Source organism: Scomber japonicus, chromosome 13, assembly GCF_027409825.1.
Source record: "Scomber japonicus isolate fScoJap1 chromosome 13, fScoJap1.pri, whole genome shotgun sequence".
NCBI lineage: Eukaryota > Metazoa > Chordata > Actinopteri > Scombriformes > Scombridae > Scomber > Scomber japonicus.
The window spans coordinates 25,054,655-25,075,568 of NC_070590.1; the positions used below are offsets into that span (position 1 = coordinate 25,054,655).

The window sequence follows — 20,914 nt, forward strand, 5'->3', positions numbered from 1 at the left end:
TTCCTTCCTCGCTGAGGCCCTTCCACCTTCACCTCGTCTCTGCTGCTGCACTGCTCTCTCTCTCAATCACAATTGCCTTATGAATGGGTGACAGCCTTTCGGATTTAACCCTTTAGGCGCAGACAGACCGCAGAACCACGTTAACTATGCAGGTGCTCGAAAATGAATTTACACCTTTACTGCTGAAGTGCAGGGACGTGCAATTACCCCCGGACTCTGCATGTGCGCACATACACACACACACACGCACACACACACACACACACACACACACACATACACATACACACACACACACACATAAACCCTTGACACCCCCACACACACACAAACTTACATATTTGTCCGCTGGATGCCCCTTTTTCTGAGAAATCAATTATACTAATCAAACCCCTTCATATTGTTTTTTTTTTTCTCACCTCAGCCACAGGACTGTTCCAGATCATATTTGAAATAAATCTGCCAATCTCATTGAAGCATTTAAAATCTTTGTTGGATCTGCAGTAAAAATGGATTTGCTCATATTTGGAGGGCTTTTTTTCAGTTTTATTTGGATTTGAGTTTATGGGAACTATTTTCAGCAAAACATTTTTTTTCTTAATGTTGCATTAACAGATTCCTAAAATAATAATTGCCTTCAGGACATGTTTCATAATTATTTTTGAAAAATCTTCATGATCCATTTGTTGTTTGGTCTGACTGTTTTATAATGTTTGAACTATTTTTGATTATCAAACGGTAACTGTGTAATGCAGCTGGAGCATGTGCCAACATTTTCTCCTGTTTTCGCCTCTATAATGAAAATCGCTTTGAACTAAATGTTTTTACTTGATGATTAAATATAGACATAAATTGTGTCTCTTTTGTGGGATTTTAATATTTAGGTCCAGTTTGTTTTTCTTTGCCTGGCTCTGAATTTGTTCTGTGTTAACTGAGGACATAGTTTCTGTTTTGTGGGTGACTGAAGTGACCGTTGGACTTAGGCTGAAGTGATTTCATTCTTGCATGACATAATACAATACTACACAATTCATTTCCTGCTCTTTGCCTGTCAGGTGCACACACACACACACACACACACACACACACACAGAAGAGTTTTGAAAATGTCATGACCGACTGAAACTTTATCAAAAACAGCATGCTCAATACTAGGACTGTTCAGTGTTTTCTAAAGTTATTTATATTGTTAAGTAATTATGTACTAAGAATTTAATTTCAATAATTGATCAGCTTCCTGAAAAAACACACAATAACATCTTTCACAAAACAGTAACAGGCTGTTGCTTCAAAAATAAACAAGTCATTTCACCCCGTGAATCTCCTGAGTCACGTGTTGGAGGGTGACTTGTAATTTAATTCTTGAAAAAAGTCTGATTGAGTTTTAATAATAGTAAAAAGCTGTTCTTCTGATAAGAGCAAAGTGTGTGTGTTGTGTGTGTGTGTGTGTGTGTGTGTGTGTGTGTGTGTGTGTGTGTGTGTGTGTGTGTGTGTCTTTATCCAAGCATATATATGAGAGGAGTATATGTATAGCCTAACTTCAACATGATGGTGGAAAGCTGATGAGATCAGAGATTAGTATAAAATATTTAAACTCTGGCTACTGGCCAGATGCTGTAGTGTGTCTGTAAACAAGTAAAACTCACACACTACAGCAGAATAGTTTGGTTAATGTTTTATTTGGTTTAGTTTCCTGCAATCATGACAACGGATGATTTTCTTATTTACTCATCAGGGAGCGTCTGCAAGGTCCTCAAAAGTTTCATTAAGAAAATACAGTGTTTTGCAACTCTGGCACTTGACAAATGTTTGTGGCAATCCGAGTTGTGCATCATGCTATAGTCATAATGTGTCTCACTCTGCTAATATATAAATGATCTTATTTCCAAATACAGGTCTTTATTGGGATCATTTTTTTTGAAGTTTTTCACTTATTCATCAGCTGTTTAAGTCAAGTAGTTTTTCTATGAATGACAAATGGAAAACAGTGTGTTACTGAAATTCAGCTTCACAAGAGAGGTTTGGATCTTAGGCTTACAAGGCTCTAAAACTGTCAACAGCCATTTTCATCACCTCTGGTAACAAAAATGACCAACTCCAGGGTTTTTTTACCAGCTGGAAATAAAATGTAGAGACTATGCAAAGAACTGTTTTTTTTTTTTGTTTTTTTTTTAGAACAAATAGAACAGTCACTTAAAGAAGTGGCTTAAAATTTCCATTATACATTTATGACTGTCTGATGTTCCTTTGAGAGCTAGACTTAAAAAAAAAAAAAAAAAAAAAAAGTAAAGTGGAAAAATAACTTCCATCCTTTGACAGTTGTTCAATCAAGTGAAGGATTCTTCCTTTTTTCAACTGTTTTTCAAATTACAGTCTGGGAACAAAAAAAAAAGTGTGTGTCAGACTTTTCAAACTTGATGTATTACTTCTTCACGTGTATTGTGGAAACAGATTCTTCTATTTCCGGCAGATGTGTTTAATTCTTGTTTTCCTGCCGTGCAGAGCATGAAGGTTATATCTGTAACCTTCTGTCAGCGGTACCTGGATAGTAATAAAGATAGTTTATGCTTTGAACTGCCACAAAGTCACAATAAAAGCCTCCTCAGATGCCTTTTGGGCTGATAACAAGAAGTGATAACCAGGTCAGATGGAGCTGGAGTGTCTGATCAGACTTGTTAGGTTTCTTGTGTCCTGTGACTAATGTACAGATGTCTCTTCTTCAAAACCAGCCGTGCGTGCACAGTCATTGTTTAAGTAAGGAGAAAATTCTGCAAACTCACGTTGCACAGGGCTTTGATCAACATCTGAAGCAGTTATACATCAAATGCTGTCATGCTGTTATTTAAAAAGTGTTCATGTTGCAGTTTGTGCCGTTTTTCTCCTTGTAGTCATTAAAAACTCCACATGGGTTTCTCATCTTTTTTTAATGAGAGTTTGTGGATTTGGTTAACAAATACATATTAGACACTGAATGTACTTCTGTTTTTATAACACATTTTAAACTTTTAAATTGAATTACATCTCCCAAATTTGTCAATATACCTACAGTACACTTCACACATGGAGAAAAACATTTCAAATTTATCTTAGACACTTCCTATTCTCATCCTTTCTATTACTACATGCAGAATTCTTCCCTTTAATTTTCTTGAACTTAAAGAGAAAGTGAAGTCTGTAACCCTGGTAACACTAGAGAGAACAGAAGAAGACTTTTTCTCATGTGCTCCGTAAAACATAACATATTAATCTTTTTCTATGCCCAGTCCTCCTCTCTCTTATCTCAGCTGGGGCTTCGCCAGCCAGAGAGGTGGTGATATACAGCAGGAAAAACTAAGAATCACCCAACGCATGCAGTAATGGAACAGGGAGCTTTGCTGTGCTTGACATGCTGTCTGGGTCTCCAGCCTCTCCTTGTTTCATGTGTTATGATGAGTCGCTGTGTGTTAAGCCGAAATTGCTGACTCTGATTCGTACCGCTTGTTTTTCAACAACCATATGGGATGATATGTGAACAGGAAAAAACAGAAGTCTTCCCTAATTGTGAGAACAGCTGCGGTCACGATGCTCGCCTGGTTGCTTTGGTGTCGAGTCCTGCAGACGGTGATTCACCAGCTCTTCCAGTGTGTTTACACCTTGTCAGTGGTGGGACTGGGTTCAGTTTCTGTAAAGGTCTAGAAGAGGACAAAGTGTGAGGAAGGTTATGGTGATGATTATCTTTTTGAGGTCAAAAATAGAGAAACAAAACAGGAAGAATTACACCATCACAGTATCATCTTATCGCATCTCATCGTCTGGCTTCACACTGGTATTTTAATTGACAGTTTTAAATAATCCATCATCTTGTCTGAGTCAGCCCCTCGCTGTTTCTTGTATATTGTGCTTAGACTTAGACTTTGCTTGACAAATCCTTCAGACTCATGTGTCAAGGGTGGGACTATCACTGTCAGTCTCTCGGGATGAAAGCCATTGAGATGTAGACAGGAAGAGTTGAGGCCTGAAAAGATTATCCAGTAGAAACCAGTGTGCTGGGGCTGGTGGGGGGGACCCTGCACGTCTCCATGAGAATGCACCCATTTACATGTGAGTCCATCTCTGAGGCGCGAGTCAATTACCAGCACAATGGTCCTGCAGATGGCTGTTCCTGCCACACATGGCTGTCAGCATTAGGGGATCACAGCAGGCAACCCTGCTCGGAGGGAGGCCAGGGGAGAGTCATGGGTCAGGGCAGGGCACCTGGGGTATGTATGAGTGGCTCACCAGATCATACTGGAAGTTTCCAGATCACACATCACTGTAATAATGTAATAATAAGAAGAGTGGTTATTTTAATTGGCATGGAGCGCCTGAACCAGGTAGCCTCAAGGTTGTTGTTGTTGTTGAAGCATAAATCACTTGGATTACTTCTCGGAATTAATTTGTGCATTTATACTGTCTGATCTGGTTTTGTTTCTGAGTTTGTGCCAAAGAGATCACAGAATCAACTGGATTAGAAAGTGTGTGTTTGATCACAGCACTGGAAAAGCTGACAGACTTATGAACAAAGTAGACCTATAGATGTTGAAATGGAATAAATAGGTTAACCCACATTAAGGGCTCTGATGGAGGTTCGACTCATATATATATATATACATATATATATTTATATATATACATATATATATATATATATATATATACATATATATAGTCTGTTGCCCTCAATCTTATTGTGTACCACTTTTTTTTCTTTACCTCATTTCTTTCTGCACTGCAAATGTTTCCTCATGCCTCCCTCTTTCATTAGATATGAGTTTACTTAATTTCATGCATTATTTTTATAAAGGGGTTGTTCTACACTGTTCATTTATTGTTCTTCTTTGTAATGTATTGATGAAAATGATAATAAAACTATCGATCACAGTTAATCACAATTAACAGTCAAAGACATAGTTTATGTCAAAGGTATGCTATGCAGGAGTTGTCAGCTGGTGTTTATACATACAAAGCATTTTAAATTTGGTTCCTCCTCCCTAGCCCGACACCAAAGTGTGGGAGAGATAGACAGAGAAATGGTGGTTGAGCAACCTAGAGCGTGAATGAACAGAGCGAACAGCACTGGCAAGAGCCAAGCCATGAATCAAATAAATAAAAAGTTATTTTCTGATTGCTTCACGCTTGTTACATTTTAAACACACCCACACCTCTGCACATCCCTGCAGGAAGGTGCAGCATTGTCGGATTTTGTGTGAATGCAGATCTTTATCCTGTCCGCTGTGGCCTCTCTGCTCTGCGTGTGTGGAGTTCAGCCCCACCCTCAGTCAAACAGACACACAGACCCGCAGCTCTTTATACTTTCATGACACAGAGCAGAGACAAAGAGCAGAAAAGAGGTACGGAGACAGCGATGTAACCTGGTTGCTATGCTACGAGTCATGACCTCTCGCTCTGTGCGCCATTACTGGCTGGGGGTCACATACCCACTGCCAAAAGGTTCTTCCAAACATAGCAGAAGAAGAAAATAAGAAAACACAGGTAGAGGGTCATAAATCATGATTAAGAGGTATTATTTTTGTGTGAGTCTATACATTGTTTTTTAGGCAAATCCTGCATATTATAACTTTATATTTATAATGTAACTTTAAAAAAGCCAATGAATTTCATCAAGTTCTTCCCACCACAAATTCTGCTGGACATTAAGGCAACTGACTCACTGTCAACCATGCAAATCAAACTATTCTGAGTATTCACAGTAGTGCAGATATTTGCATGCTTGTAAAAGTAGAATATTACTGGGGTTACCAGAGAAAAGACTGTTACTACTTGTTTCCACTGAATTTCACCCATCGTGAGCACACTGTAGCTTAGCTCATATAGAAACTACGTTTGTGTGGTTTCATACTGAATGTGAGTTTGTCTCAGTTGAAGGTAAATGTGGCGTGGTCCTGTGAGAGCCGAAAGTCACCTAGCAGGGAGGGATTTTTTATCTGGTGTTCTCTGTATCATCTCATACGTATGTGTGATGGGGAATGGACCAATTTAGGGCAATCAGTTTCTTTGATCAGTGTATTTTTTGTCATTTATTAAGTGAACTGCAGTCTGTGCAAGTTATTTTGCATGCGATGTATAAACGAACTGAAACTGTCGCCTGTCTATTTGTCAAATGAGGGTAAACTGATGGAAAATACTAAATGTCAATGTATTTCTTTAACCGTTTATACCTCGGCCACCGCATCACTGCTCCTATAAATAGCCCTCTTTGAGCCATATGAGTAAAGTCTTCCCGTTAACCCAATCTGCAGGAAGGGAGTATTTTTGATCCTATTAGTCACTGAGATCTCTGGTCACCTGAGAAGCGCCTTGACAAAGATGGCATTGATCAGACATTCCACAGCCTGCCCCACTCTCTACCAACCCAAACGCAGTTAGACGCCTCACTTAGGATGACAGGATCAGAGGCAAACAGGGCGAGACAGTGAGAGTGAGGGATTGGGCAGCACGTCGCGGCCGACTCTCTTTTTATACAGCATCGTTAAGTTTAATGCGAGGCCCTGCGGGGCGTCCATTTTCTCATCTCCCGCGCCTTCGTTCTGATTACCTTGGCCCCCGAGCTCTGACAGAAATACAGAGGCAGTAATAGTCAGGGAAAGGTTTGAGTCTGAGCCAAAAGGTCTTACCGTCATTTACAATAATATTCAATCGCTCAAGATGATTCAGATTGTGTACTGTAAGCCTTTTTCTGTGGTTAATAGCACACTGAGGGACACAAAAAGGGTGCACAATGATCCGAATGTAATTGTAGCTTTGATGAGTAAGTGTGTGTGTGTGTTTGTGTGTGTGTTTGTGTGTGTGTGAGACAGAAAGAAAGGGAGAGGTCAGCTGTGTGTTCCAGGTTTGGTGTCATGTTATGTGCCTCTCGGGTACAGCTTGTATCCCAGGACTTCCTCCTTTATTCATCCCTGATTCATTTGTTTTGGTCCCTAGTCACACACTCTGTGCCACACTGCATATGCTGCTCACTCCACTCATCAAATCATACCTACACATGCCTAGACCAAGGCTATGAAGCTACTAATGTATTTATTCATCAGGACGGCAGCCGGCTTGTATGTTGTTGTAGGAAACAGTACGCCATTGATTGGGTTTTAGAATAGCTCATTTATCAGGAGAACACAGCGTGACCTTGAGCCCTTAATCAACGTCATCCACTGAAGTCTATTGTTTAGTAAATCCCATGAACATCGTAATTTGGGATGTAGTTTCACCAGTTGTCATGAGTGTGTGTGTCTGTGTACTGTGAGAGGAGTCATCGCAGACAGGGCCTGACTCAGAGGCCAGCCGTCCGGACCCCTCTCCCTCCCCGCCCTGCCTCCACCACACCTCAGTCAAAACAGAAATACAGTCCCCCATCCGACCAGTTCAAAACAGCAACAAGTTGAGAGCGGGAAGAGAGATGGCAATTTTTACGGTAAACACACTCTGTATTGTCTGGTTTGCGGATAATCCATGTTAGGCCTGAAAAAGCAGGACAACCATAAATCTCAGTGATGAGGAGGCTGTGTTTTATTTGTTTTATCCCAGACACATAACTCATATGCTCATTATTTTATTTTGTCAAACCTCAAAGATTCACCAGTGTGAACACAATTTATTACACTGCAAATCATCCCTTAAAGCCTTAAAACACATTACACACACACATAGCTGCTTAATTGGAAAATAATGTAGTATTTTGTTTTTCACTGGATTATATTTCATGTACATTTCTTCAGTGTCGTTCCAACACATTTAGACATACAGCTGCAGCTTAAAGCATCAACATCCGGAACTTTCACTCGTCTCCAAACCACAATGTCAATGCAAACCTAAACTGTATATCAGGATTGGAGTCAGGCATCCAAAAAATTCGAAACTTTTTTTGACTTTTGGCAATTTAACTACTTTTTGCTTTTGTCAGGTTAAAAAAAAGTCCCAAAAAAACAAATGTAAATGATCTAGCTACATTTATTTCTGCTGAATCCCTTTCACTTTTAAAGCAGCCAAAGTACAGCAGCGGAAGATATACACTATTTTGTGGCTTTGTACAGGTACATGCATCGTAACCCATGTGGTTTTGTGAGCAGCTAGTCACATTATATATGAACCACACAGACTCCATATAGCCCTACAGTGCACTGTATACTAAAGAACTCCCACACATACACTTTTGTGCTCACTTTCGAAACTGTGGTGTAGGATTAGTGACATACATCGCGTTTATGGGTCCTTCAAGCTTCAAACAGTCTCAAGTTCTCATTTATTCCATGTGCCATTCATTTTCCACCCCGTGACCTTGTTTCTTTGGAGTGTTTCTGACCTTCATATTTATTTAACATGTCGTAATATGTTCATTTAACCCCTCTTGTATGTTTCAGTGTTTTGTGTGCTTGGGTTCTCTGACTTGCTGCACCAAAGTTTCCCGTTTGGGACCAATAAAGTGTAAACTGAGGTAGAAATACAGTAGGTGTGGTTATCATGGGGTCATTAGGTGTTCATTTGGAAAGAAGGCTAGACGTTGTCCCTTAGGGAACAATGTCACCATAGATCCCATACAGCGGCCATTCCTCCAAGCATGACATCACAGGATGGATGGAGACTCTCTGAGTAACCAGCAATGCCCTTACACCTCTTCTTCTTCTGTTCCTTTTGCCACCTCCTCTATTTCCAGCCTGCCTGACGCTGCAGCTCTACAAGTAGCATATGCATGTATGACTTGTCTGGATGTGTCTCCAGTCACAACTGACTCACTGAACAACCCTTTCTCACCTTGAAAGGGTCCAGGCCTGGTTACCCAGTGACCCAGCAACTCCACACACCTCCACACCCAGACCAAAAGGGTCTGTGTGGGCATGCCGACCTGAACTTGGGGGGTCGTAGGGGTTGGAGGGTTGTTTTATGTGGCTGTCTGGGAAGTGAGAGGAATAATAGACTGCTATAATTGGTGCCCCCTGATTTCCTGGCAGCACTGTGGGCACCCAAGAGGATAGCATGTGTCCGAACTTGTGTGTGTATATATATATGTGCGTGTGTGTGTGTGTGTGTGTGTGTGTGTGTGTGTGTGTGTGTGTGTGTGTGTGTGTGTGTGTGTGTGTGTGTGTGTGTGTGTGTGTGTGTATATGTGTGCCGGCTGACACAGATGGCTGTGGAACAGGGATGTGATAAACACCCTGGGCAGGGGGATCTCCGTCCAGGAGTGGGCTCCATGCTTTAGTGGTGAAGTCATTGGGAAAAAGCCCGGTTGAACTGGAGGAGGAACAGACACACACACACACACACACACACACACACACACACACACTCAGAGATATTACCTTACAACATTTGCACGTGAATCAAAATTTTCCTTACAATAAAGTGAAACACACTCCTCCTCCCATAATTCCATTATTTCATTATTCCACTTGATAAAATAAAAATTAGAGCAGTAGTGATTTATCAAGGCCATGAGCTGATAAAATAAAGAGTCAGAATGTCAGTATTTTGTACAGAGATGGTTTCAGTACCTCAGGTCAGACCGCCGCCTAACTACATTGTGTGTGTGTGTGTGTGTGTGTGTGTGTGGTGTGTGTGTGTGTGTGTGTGTGTGTCTTGCGGTGTCAGTGCTGTTATGTTAGGTGTGAACTGTGGCCCTTTGGAGCATTGGGTAACACTAGCGATTGCCTAAGCCAGTTGTTGTGATGATGTCGTAACCAGTTGGACCTGGCCAGGGTTTGGCTGTCATGTGAGCCCTTGTTCTCTATCATCCCCTGCCCAGGACGTCAGGGCACGTGTGTGTGTAGGCCTGCGTGTGTAATCTTGTGTGTGCGCGCCTTTGGGATTTCATTATCATAAAGAACAAGAAATGATCGGTGTGCGGTTGTGCTAGAGTGCCATTGGAGGTGGCAGACTTCAGAAGGGGCAGAAAGGTCAAAGGTCGCCTCTGACTCAGGGTCTGTGGAATTTAGGTTTCACAAAATGAACACCGGACGCCTGAACATGCTCCACACTTGGAGAACAGCAGCAGGAAATGATAGTTCATTAAAAAATGAGGGGCTTTGGTGGCGCTCACAAATTAACCCTTCACAGCAGTAATCAGGCTCCAGGAAGCGGGGAGATGTGGGGTTTTCCCTGCAGATGCCCATGTTTTGCTAAAGCTTATCCCCTCCTCTTGTCTTTCCTGATAATTGATAAATTTAGCGCCTTTTTCTGGTTAACAAGCAGACTGGGCATAGCTTGAAACCACTACTGTTTGTGAAGTGAAAGTTATATGACAAGAAATGTACATTTTTGTACTTAATGCTTGAATGCTCCCATATTTACCATCACAGGTACTTTTCCATCTCTCATGAGACCAGATGTGTTGCTTTTGGAACATAGTTGTATCTTTAAAGTTACAAATTGTATACCTGCAGCCAAGCAACAGGCATTGTACTGTCAAAGAAAAAACAAATGTGTGTTTCCTAAGCAAAAGTACAGGCAACTGTGTTCTGAAAATAGGGAAATAGGGAGTCCTTGTGTTTGTCAAAGGATTTTTTTTTTTATCATATTTTATACTAAATTCTTTAGCAGTAAAAGGTCACTTTTGAAGTATGTTTTTGCAGTAAGAGCAGCACTTTTTGTGTTGATGAAGGTGAACTGTAGACTGTGGCAGCTCTTATAAAATAGCTGCACCTTCAATATCTGCACCTTCAATAACATTATGATTATCTTTAATATTTATATGTTTTCTGTAATATTCAGAATTATGAAACACTTCTATGTGTGTGTGTGTGTGTGTGTGTGTGTGTGTGTGTGTGTGTGTGTGTGTGTGTGTGTGTGTGTGTTTGAGAGGTGATGCCAACTAATAATTAAGACAGTTCTTCTTACAGCCTCAAAATAGTTTGTCACATAATGAAATGAGTGCCTCGCTGGTTTGCTGATATCTAAAACTGACTATGACTGTGAAGCTCTCTCACGGGGAAGTATCCTTGAATTTCACTAAACACACTTATACAAATATTCAAATAGTCTTACTTTTCCTTATGTTATGCTGACACATGTACTGACTGTATCACTGCACAGAGAGGGATTTGGATAAATGGAAAAAGTGATCATTTCAATGACACTGAAAGACAGTGCTATAGTTTCTGGTGTACCACTGGACAACAGCTGGTCATGTTCAAAAATATTGATCAGACCATGTTGGCCTACTTTGTATTTATTCTTGAATGAAGTGGTGTTCACCTATTTGAAATACAGTCATTTTATGAACAAAGAAAAGTGTGTATAGACAGTATATGTCAACTTACTGCTTACTTTCTTTTTTATTTGAACCTACATCAACCAAACAAAAACTAACCCCAGCTTTTAGAGCTGCTAAACTCCACTTCACACACCTCACATACAATCAGTCATATTATATATTTCTTCATTTTAAATGTTGATTTTAAATACATTTGCCACAACTTTGTATTTCATTATTACCCCTTAGCTTCTATCATTCATTCCATCTGATAAATGAATAAATTCAAGTATCCTCTTGCATCTTTACGTATCACTGAGCGATTCACTTTTGACTCATATGTTCCTTTTTTTATATATATGTAATTTCATTTATTGCTTCAGTTAGTGACTCAGTGTAAGTCACTTGATGGAGCTACGGTCATTTGCTTTTAATGTCAAAAAGCCTGCATATCACCTATTTGATGGCCAATAAGAAATATCACCCACACTCATTATGTTTAAGAATACATGCAGGTATATAAAATCACCTACAGTATGGATAATTAGTCACATATACACTGGAAATCATTTTTATAACCCATGCAAGTGAAGCTCCTTATGTGTTTTTGCACAACTTCTGGAAGTAATTTAATGAATTGGAGAGCAACTGTTATAAAGTTTGATAGGATCCACACATGCAGGGTTTTATGGCTGTAAAACCACCTACATTTTAAGACTTTTCATAATTGTTATTATTATCCTTTTTAATCATCGCCTATTTTTTTTCTCCTCAGAAGAAGAAAGTGAGAAGAGTCATATTGTAGAGATCTGCTCAGATTAACAGCAATGAGTTTTTTAATACTTGCCATTTAATTTACTTTGACAATTTATATTCTTGGATATTAACCAGCAAAAAATGAGGATTATAATATAAATACATAGAATAATTGATCATTTGAAATATTAAACAGCATGATACAGTTGTTTTTTCTGCCTTACTGCCACATTAAATGACAAGATTGAATGTAAATTATCAATAGAAAGTATTTTTAAGTTAATTTATGTTACTGCGGTTTCGGTTGATTAAATAAAATTAGACATAAATCTATTAGCTGTATTTTCATGATGTTTATTTATGCATTTAATAGATTTAATTAGAAGTTAATTATTAGAACAAACATGTATGCTCTTCTACAGCTTTACTTTAGTGCTTTTTTAAATTAAAACATAATCAGTTTTTCTCATAAATGAGCTTTTATAGTTATTACAGAAATTTGGCAAGGGCAGTCAGAGTGTAGAACTCACAATTTGTGTTTTTTAAAAAGTGTTGTAAATTGTTTTGTTTAAACTGATTTATTTCTCAAGGCCACAGTATTTCACAGTCTCACACAGGTAAAAAAGAAATGGTTAGATATAGAGTTTCCTTTTGCTCAGACTTAAAGCACAGGATTTGAACAAACTAGTTGTTAAAGTTTGTTCAGTAGCTGCTGAGTAAATAGCTCAGGCTTATTGTTTGCCAAATTACACCTTCTGACTGTTTAAATTTCAGCTACTAGCTTCTCTCTCTCTCTTTCTCTCAGCTGCTTGACTCAGAAAGAACTTAGGAAATACAATTTATACATTTCCAAACTTTTACTGAACATTAAAACTGACTTTTACAACAGTAACTGTACATCACATATTTATTATTTTAGCATGCACTAGTTACACACATTGCTCACTTATTAAAGACATTTCTGTCAGACTAAGAAAAAGAATCTTCTGACACTTCTTACACAAGCACACAGAAAAGATGTGGAGCACATTTTCTCAGGTACTCACGATTCAATTATGAACACTTACAGCAGAAATTCTCAAATCCAACACACTCGCAACATGTGCAGAAAGTGAAAGTATATTCCCCAAAAAAAAGAGCACAAAATCATCAGAATTTTAATGGAAAGACTAAGAGACAGTCCTGACTGTGAGGCATTAAAAACATGTTTTAGACTGCTGGCTTTGAGCTTCATTGTTGGTGGATTTGCCCAGGCTCATGACTCAGTATTGCTCATCGTGTAGGAGATGATTCGCCCGCCATTTCTGAAAACTGTTTCTCTGACTCTTTGTTCTTGCTTCTATCTGCTGAGCTAGTATATATTCCTGCCGTGTTTACGAATCTTTCTTTTTCTCGTGTGCAAACTCATATTTGACTTTCTCATTCAGATTATACGTACATATATATTTTAAATTTACTTTCTGTGTGAAAATGTTAGGAATTTTGTGAAGTGGGGGATGGGAATAGGAGTGGCTTTGTCTCCCCCCCCCCCCCCCCCCCCCTCAAAAAAAAGCTTGATTTTTGATACAGTATATCTTAACCTTTTTCTATTGTGTAATTTAAAAAGTGATCCATCCATTATACTTCCTCTCTACTTTAAGCTCATCCACATGTAGGGATATCCATTACCTGGTATAAAGTTAATCATTAAAGCCTTCCTTGTTGTAAATTCAATCATTTAACACAATCTGGGTGTTTTATTTTCTCACCATGGCGTTTGTGAGTGTCTGTGTGTGTGTGTGTGTGTGTGTGTGGAGGTGGGGAGGGACGGAAATGACTTGCCTCCTTCAGAGAAAGTTATCAGCTATAAACTCAACCGTATGTGACATGACTGCCCACGCAAAACCTGCCCTAAAATCTTTGATGTGTCTCCGACCTTTGATGATGCCTTGCCAGCTTGAACAAAAGATGTATAAGTGGCATATAAGGAATGCTTTGAAACAATAGCTCAGGGGATGTAATTGACTGTGTATAGCCACAACAGAGAATAAGTGAAGGTCTTTAGTATGTATTTGTTTAGTGATTAATCACTAACTCCAGCCTAGGGATGGGCCACTGATTCGCTATTCTAGGGCATTCTCTGCAGTCTCTCACGTCTTTTTTTTCTTTCTTTTAGTGTGTGTGTGTGTGTGTTTGAGGGGAAAGCAGGGATGGGGAAGAGAGGAGGGTGGTGGTTTGGGGGGGGGTTCAGTAGTATGCTTGTAGTTGGTGGCTAAATCTTGTAAAGGGTTTCCTAATATGGGCCGTCTTAGAGGAGTGCCCTCCCCCTGTGGGCCTTCCCCCCCAGATCTCAGCCAGTGATGACACAGCTCGGGTACGACTCACTTCCTCATTAATTGGCTGAAACCAGTTCTTACAGGAACCGCCTGTGATAAATGTGAGAGTTCTGAGAAGTCATTCATTTCTCCTCGCTGCAGCGGCAGAGGAGGCACTGCAGGGGAGTTGAACGAGTTCACCGATGTGTGTGTGTGAAAGAGAGAGGAAGCTGAGTATGTGTGTGTGTGTTTGTGTGTGAGAGAGGGAGAGAGAGCGGAGAGGAGAAGAGAGCAGAGCAGAGCAGAGCAGAGCGGGAGAATGTGGGTGACTACTGCTGCCGTACCACGGCTGCCGTATGAGGATCGGCCAACTTTGCTTTTTTTTTGTTAATTTTCTTTTTTAGTTTTTTTTTTTTTTTTTTTTGGTCATGTTTTTGAACAATGCTGTTTTCTATAGCTGTGGTACAGTTTGTACTTTTTTTTTCTCCGTGTGTATGTGTGTGTGTGTTTATGTGTGTGTGTGTGTGTTTGTGGGGATGAGCAGTGAAGGGATTGCACTCGTTGCTCTCTCCGTCTTTCTCTCTCCTCGGAGAGAGGAAGCAGGGGAGACCGACACTGTACAGGAGATAGGACAGCATGCCTCCCTTTGTTGCTGCCCTTGGGCTGGTGAGTAACAATGATGTGACGTGATTTGTGCCCCCACCCCTCCACCCCCCCCACCCCCCTCTCCCTTCTTCCCTCCCATGCCTCCCCCCTTTTCTCTCTCTCTCACTCTTTCTCTCTCCTTCCTTCCTTCCCTCCCTCTTTCCCTCCTTTTCCTCTCTTCCTCCCCCCTCCTCTTCTCTCTCTGTGTTGGTGGAGGCAGAGCTGTTCCACTGCTGGGTGCGGCACTGCAGAAGCCTTTCAGGGAGTACTTGGAGGCCCAGAAGGCCAAGCTGCACCATCACACCGGAGAGGGGATCCCAACTGTAAGTACAGGGGCCTCAGCCCCCAGCTTACAGCCTCTATTCATTCACGTACGCACGCCAAGAAAAGAATGCGGCCCCCTTACTTTTGCCTCTTTCACTCCTTCTCCCTCCACTTTTTTTTGTCCCCTTCTTCTCTTTATCTAAGCCTTCCTTTATACCTCTGACCCATTTTCTCTCCTGAACATCATTAATTCAGTCTTCACTCTCTTTACCTGTGTCACGCTTTTCTAAATTATATTTTTTTGATTAATTCAAATTTTTTTTTATTTTTTTTTTTTAATCTAATTTATGTTTGACCTCTATGAGAGAAGTGTTGATGTTGTAGATTTTTACAGTAACCGGTAGTGTAACGGCAGATTACAGAGGCTTGTTTAGGACCAGAATGACAGAGTAGGTTAGCGCTGCACTGGGCGGGCTGGAGGGGAGGGAGGGAGGGAGGGAGGGAGGGAGGGAGTAGAAAGAGGGGAGGAGGAGAGGGGCCAGTGTGGGGTCTGGCTCCACTCGCTGTATTGAACTGTACTACTGTAGCGCGGGGCGTGCTGACTCATGCTCCATCTTACCAATTGGGAGTGTGTGTGTGTGAGTGTGGTCACTCCCCTATGTGTCACACACACACTTGCACTCAGTGCCCCGCCTGAACCCAGCGCTGACTGTAGACCGGGGCGGGGGCCCCCCCCCCTTCTGCCAGTGACAATCCATCAAAACCCCCCTGTCTAGAACAAAAAGAGCCAGTTGTAGCTGTAGCCTATTTCTCTTTCAAAGCTTTTTTTCTCCTCCTCTCCATTTCTCACTCCCTCTTTCTCTCTCTTGCTCTAAGTGATTCATTGAAAACGATTTTTCTTTTTTTTATGCGCTTACTAGGAATGAGAAGGGGAAAAAAAGGATAGACTTTTGAGTTGCACAAGGACAGATTAAGGCATTTCTAGAACAATGTTCCTTTTTTCTTGTAACTTGAGCCTCCTGCAGTTACAGGAGAGAAGCGAGGCAATTTAACTTGGTGGAGGCAGGCTGCAGGCTGGGGTCAGTGGGGGCGTTTGGAGGGAGGACGGTGGGGGCTGCCGCGTGTTTTATTACCCCTGATCTCTATCTGTCCTGCACATGGAGCTGGATCCCCACCTAGCCTACAGCATCAGGAGCAGAGGGGAGAGCAGGGCGTGGGGTGAAGGGGGGGGGGGGGGATGGTGGAGGTGGCCCTCAGCTTTACTGACCAAGCTCCTCTCCTCTCCTCTTCTCTCCTCTCTCTTTCTCTCTCTCTCTGTTCTCTCTGTGGTTCCTGGCAGGAGGAGAACTGGCTGTCGTGGCTCTTTGAGAAGGTTGTGGTCATCATGGTATGCTTCTTTGTCTGCTCCATTGTCAACTCCATGGCCCAAAGTTACGCCAAGCGCAAGCAGCAGGAGAAGCACTCGGAGGGCAAGACGGAGTGAAGGCCAGCTCGCGATCATAACTACAGAAGCCTTGGTGCTCCCCCAAGCTCCCACCACTCCTTTCCTCATTTCTGCTCTCCCACCGGGTTGATACCCCACCATTATCTGAGGCAAAATATCAGCTTCCATCTGGTTTCTCTCTTGTTATTGTAGCAACATGTTTATGCTGAACATGGACTTCCATTTACTTGCTTTTGAAGGCTTTTGCATTTGGTAGTGATTTTCCGCGATTATTCTCTGTAAGGTAGGTGCTTGTTGGAGTGTGTGTGTGTGAGTGTGTGTAAGCTGTTGTGTTGTTAATGCGTCCATGTTGGTGCTTTTAGCAGCTCCCGAGCACGTGAGAAGAAGCTGCTGGCAATAATTTTCCTTGGTGAGGCCTTAAGCTGCACTGTTTGTTCCACTAGAAGAACCTTAAAGTCCACTGAGTCACTTAAATTCACTTTATTTGAATAAGCTAGTATTGTTACTTTTATTTATTCTGAGAATGTTCTGTAAAACCAGCACAAAAGTTGAGTTATTTGTTCGATAACTTACTTATTTAGTATCTACATTAGCCAGTTGATAAGATTTCCTGTATTTATTACTTTTAAGAGTCATGGTGTAGTATTGGCTGTATTAGATAAGACATATAAATGGACTGTAAATCATTGTCCACTTGAGAAGCTGTTGAGCCCATCTCATTTCTACATATTGTAGAGCACTAAGTCAGTTGGAGTGGAGATGTTAATGAGTGTTTCAAAGTGTTCATGGTGTTTCAGTTGACCACCTCTATTGTGTGTGCAGTAAAGCTCATCTTGGTACTTCTGGATGAGAAATGATAAATCGGCCATGAATCACCCTGCTGGTCCCTTTGTCTGCCCTTATTGTTCTGCTTCCAGGAAGAGAGCACATGAGTCAGCCCGGGGCTACTTTACCAGATGCAGCCATGTATTGAATCAGATCTACGGCAGTGTGTGCGCGTGCCTGTGTGTGTGAGAGAGACGAAGAGGGAGACAGAGATAGTAGGCTGCATTTGCGTGGCTGCCACATTTGTTGCTGTCTCCTTTTATCTTTTTATGGATTAAAGCAGATTGTGCTCCACTAATAGACTAGGAGTCAACCTGGAAGTCTTAGTATGGCAGATAGTAGCTGTTCCCTTTAAGTTAGAGGCAGTCTGTGTCATGGTAAGTGCTTTTCTTTGTCTTCACGTTTTTTTGTTTAACCCTTTTTTACCTCAGATGAGGACATAAAGCTCGTGTTTGACATTGCAAGATCAGCTCCTCCATCTAAACTCGACGTTTTTTTAACGGTGTTCCTTTTTTTTTTTTTTTTTTTTTTTTTTTTGCCTTTTCTTGCTCATCGGATAACGTCAGCTGGCTCTCGATTTATGCAGTACCTTCTTTTTTTTCCGTAATTGCCAGTGAAATGTGCTATTTTCTTCTCCCTCTCTGTACCGCTGCTGTGCTACGCTGAACTGAGCGCAGTGGGCGCTAGAGCAGGCACAAGCAGGAGGGGAGGGGGGGGGGGAGAGAGAGAAAAAAAACCTCAAGCACACAGTGAAAAGCGTCTGTGCCGTTACCTCAGCTGAACCTTCGAATGAACTCGTTGCACTGCCTCAGTCACGGAGCCAGGAGACGAATCACTCGAGTAGATTCAAAACAGAGGGGTACTGTTGAGCGTGCTGAACCCTGCGCTCTGCACCAGCTCTAGTTAGAACATTCACATCTCTCCTTTTCTCCCTTCATGGTAAGTAGGATTGTGATTTATTTTTTTTTTCTCCTTTTTTGCTTTTTTTCATTGTTGTCTTTTCTGTACATGCGTACGTCTCAGGCATGTCCGTCACTCTCCCAACCTGTCAGATAGCTTATCAGACTGGTGTTGGCTGTTAAGATTGCAAGGCGACAACAGTCTGTAGGCTGTCTGACATTTCGGGCTCTTTCATCTGACCAGCATCCTGTTTTGTCCTCCTTCTGTTACTGTCATTGTCTCAGTTAGCATCAGTTCCCATTTAGAGGTGTGTGCTGCGATGTCACTTCCCTTTATCCCAACCGCTTGTGAAACGTCAGAGACATGGGTTTATTGTTTATTTCCTCCATGCTGACGTCTGTGAGGGTTTTTAATGTGGTTTTATGTGGGGGGAACTGTGTTTTCGCATGTTTGCAAATGCAGATGCAGTGATGTCAATAGTGTACTTCTGTATATGTGTACGTGTGCGTGTGTGAGAGTTGGCTCTGTCCAGAATTTCCAGAGAATCCAGACAGTACACACCTTATTGCAACACATTACATTGTGACACCCAGTCCTAGGTATAGTACACGCAGTGCTCACCCAGCTCTCCCCTTCCCTTTTTACACTTCCCTCTTCTCTTTTACTGAGAACTTTCCTCTGTTGCTCAATATGCACTTTTTTTTTTTTTTTTTTTTTTTTTTTCTGTAGGAGGCTGCATTTTATTGGAACAACTCTCTTAAGGGGGTGTTTTTCTAAGGGCCACAAATTGGTAATTATACAAAGCTGAAAATCATTGCTTGACCAATGGATACTTTTGCCGCAAAGCCTCAGTTTTATTTTAGATTTTAGATTTAGATGAATCTTTTTTTTTTTTTTTTTTTTTTTTTCTTGAACAGAGCAAAAGGGTAAAACTTTTTTTTTTCTGGTCATAAAAGCAAAATCATTGGATAACACTGGAATGGCTCGCTGGCTCGGAGAGTGTTTTTCTTGGCAGTTTCAGGATGTCCTGTTCCATAAGGGAGCCCCCTTTTGGCATGCCTGTCTGAATGTGTGTGTGCATGTTTGTCTAGAAAATCTGTTTATATTTCTATGTGTAAATGCCTGTATATTTTTTTTGTGGAATAGATGTCTGTACCTGGGCTATTTAAAAGGTAAATTCACTGTTTTTTCCCTGTTGCTTCCACTTTAAATAAAGTCTGTTGAAAAGAGGATCGTTGTTCTGTTCATTATGTGATAAGTCTTGACCACACGGAGCTGGTGTTGACCCTCAAGCCTCCAAAGAATCTCACATGTCAGCCGAGAAAGAAGGACAAGGAGGATACTGAGTCCATCACAACTCCAATTTCCAGTCTAATGTTTCACGTTCAAACGGTTATCACATTACTGATTTGCTCGCTCCACACTGACATCATCTCCATTTTGGATTCCAAGTTAAGCCTTTGCTGTGAGTTGTAGTGAATTATACCTTCACCTATGCTAATGAGGTCAATTGTACCAGTTTTTAAATACGATGCACTTATAACGTCGAATAGAAATATTACAAGTAAATAATAATGTGGTACATTTTTGATACAGTGTTTTCTTGAAAAGTTATTCTACTATTTGAGAAATTCTCATTATAAAAATGTTTATTATGATTTAAATATGGGTAGCTATAAAATAAATAAATAATGAAATCATTGAAAATATTTTTGGTTGGTTTAGTTTCACAAGCATTTACAAAAATCATAAATCAATCAGTAAAATGTACAGATCATACCTTTTTACATACATATATATATATTACATTGATTTGACATGATGCAGGTATTTTTGACCTCGGATCAGTTTTCTCTTATGAAGTGAAAATGAGAAAACGGGAACCTGACCTGATCGGAGTGGCAAACACAGTGTGATCTTGTGTGTCCTGAGGTCAGATGTGTGACCTGTGGTGAGAGACCCCTGTCGAGAAAAGTCCCGTTCCCAGAGCAGCCACACCCAGAGCACTATGAATACGACTGTTTCCACTCACCCACCCCGCCCCACCCTGCCCCGGGGCTCCGACTGAAAACCCAACATGCAAATCCTGCCTGTCCAAACTGGCTGGGGGACTGATATTCAAATAATGACACTGCTTTTGTCCTTCCTCGCTTTCTCTCTCTGATCTCTCCATATGCTGTACATATACTATAGTTTGAATCCGGTGGTGCCGGTTTAATTTCTGGCAGAGTGACCCCCCCCACACACACACACACACGCACACACTACCTCCCTCACTGTGTCTCACTCCAGTTTTTTTCCCCTCCCTGTCAGCAAGCTAACCACCAAGGGATGCTGAAATATCCCTGACTTCATCCGCCACCCACCCACCCACAAGCCCACTCTGCATTTGGTTATCCACTTAGTTCCTTTCACACTCTGTCTCATTAAATTATGCTGACCATGTGGATTTTTTTCTCTCTCCTTTTTTCATTCAAAATCACATTAAGGTCCTTTGTTTTTGTGAGTAAAAGTCAAGGGGTCATATCAGACCGAATAGACTGTCCTGTCATGGTAGCACATTACAGAATG

At 41.2% G+C, this 20,914-nt stretch overlaps 1 protein-coding gene across 3 annotated transcripts in view; it reads left to right on the top strand.

Annotated features, from left to right (window-relative positions):
• Positions 1-16,921, top strand: part of LOC128371353 (vacuole membrane protein 1-like) — a 58,418-nt gene extending 41,497 nt beyond the window's left edge. For all 3 annotated transcript variants that reach the window (XM_053331657.1, XM_053331658.1, XM_053331656.1), the window contains 2 exons: positions 15,131-15,233; positions 16,514-16,921. In XM_053331657.1, coding sequence (XP_053187632.1) covers positions 15,131-15,233; positions 16,514-16,657 — 247 coding nt within the window. In that variant the 3' untranslated portion in view covers positions 16,658-16,921. The remainder of the gene's footprint in view (positions 1-15,130; positions 15,234-16,513) is intronic.
• The last annotated feature ends 3,993 nt before the right edge of the window (positions 16,922-20,914 follow it).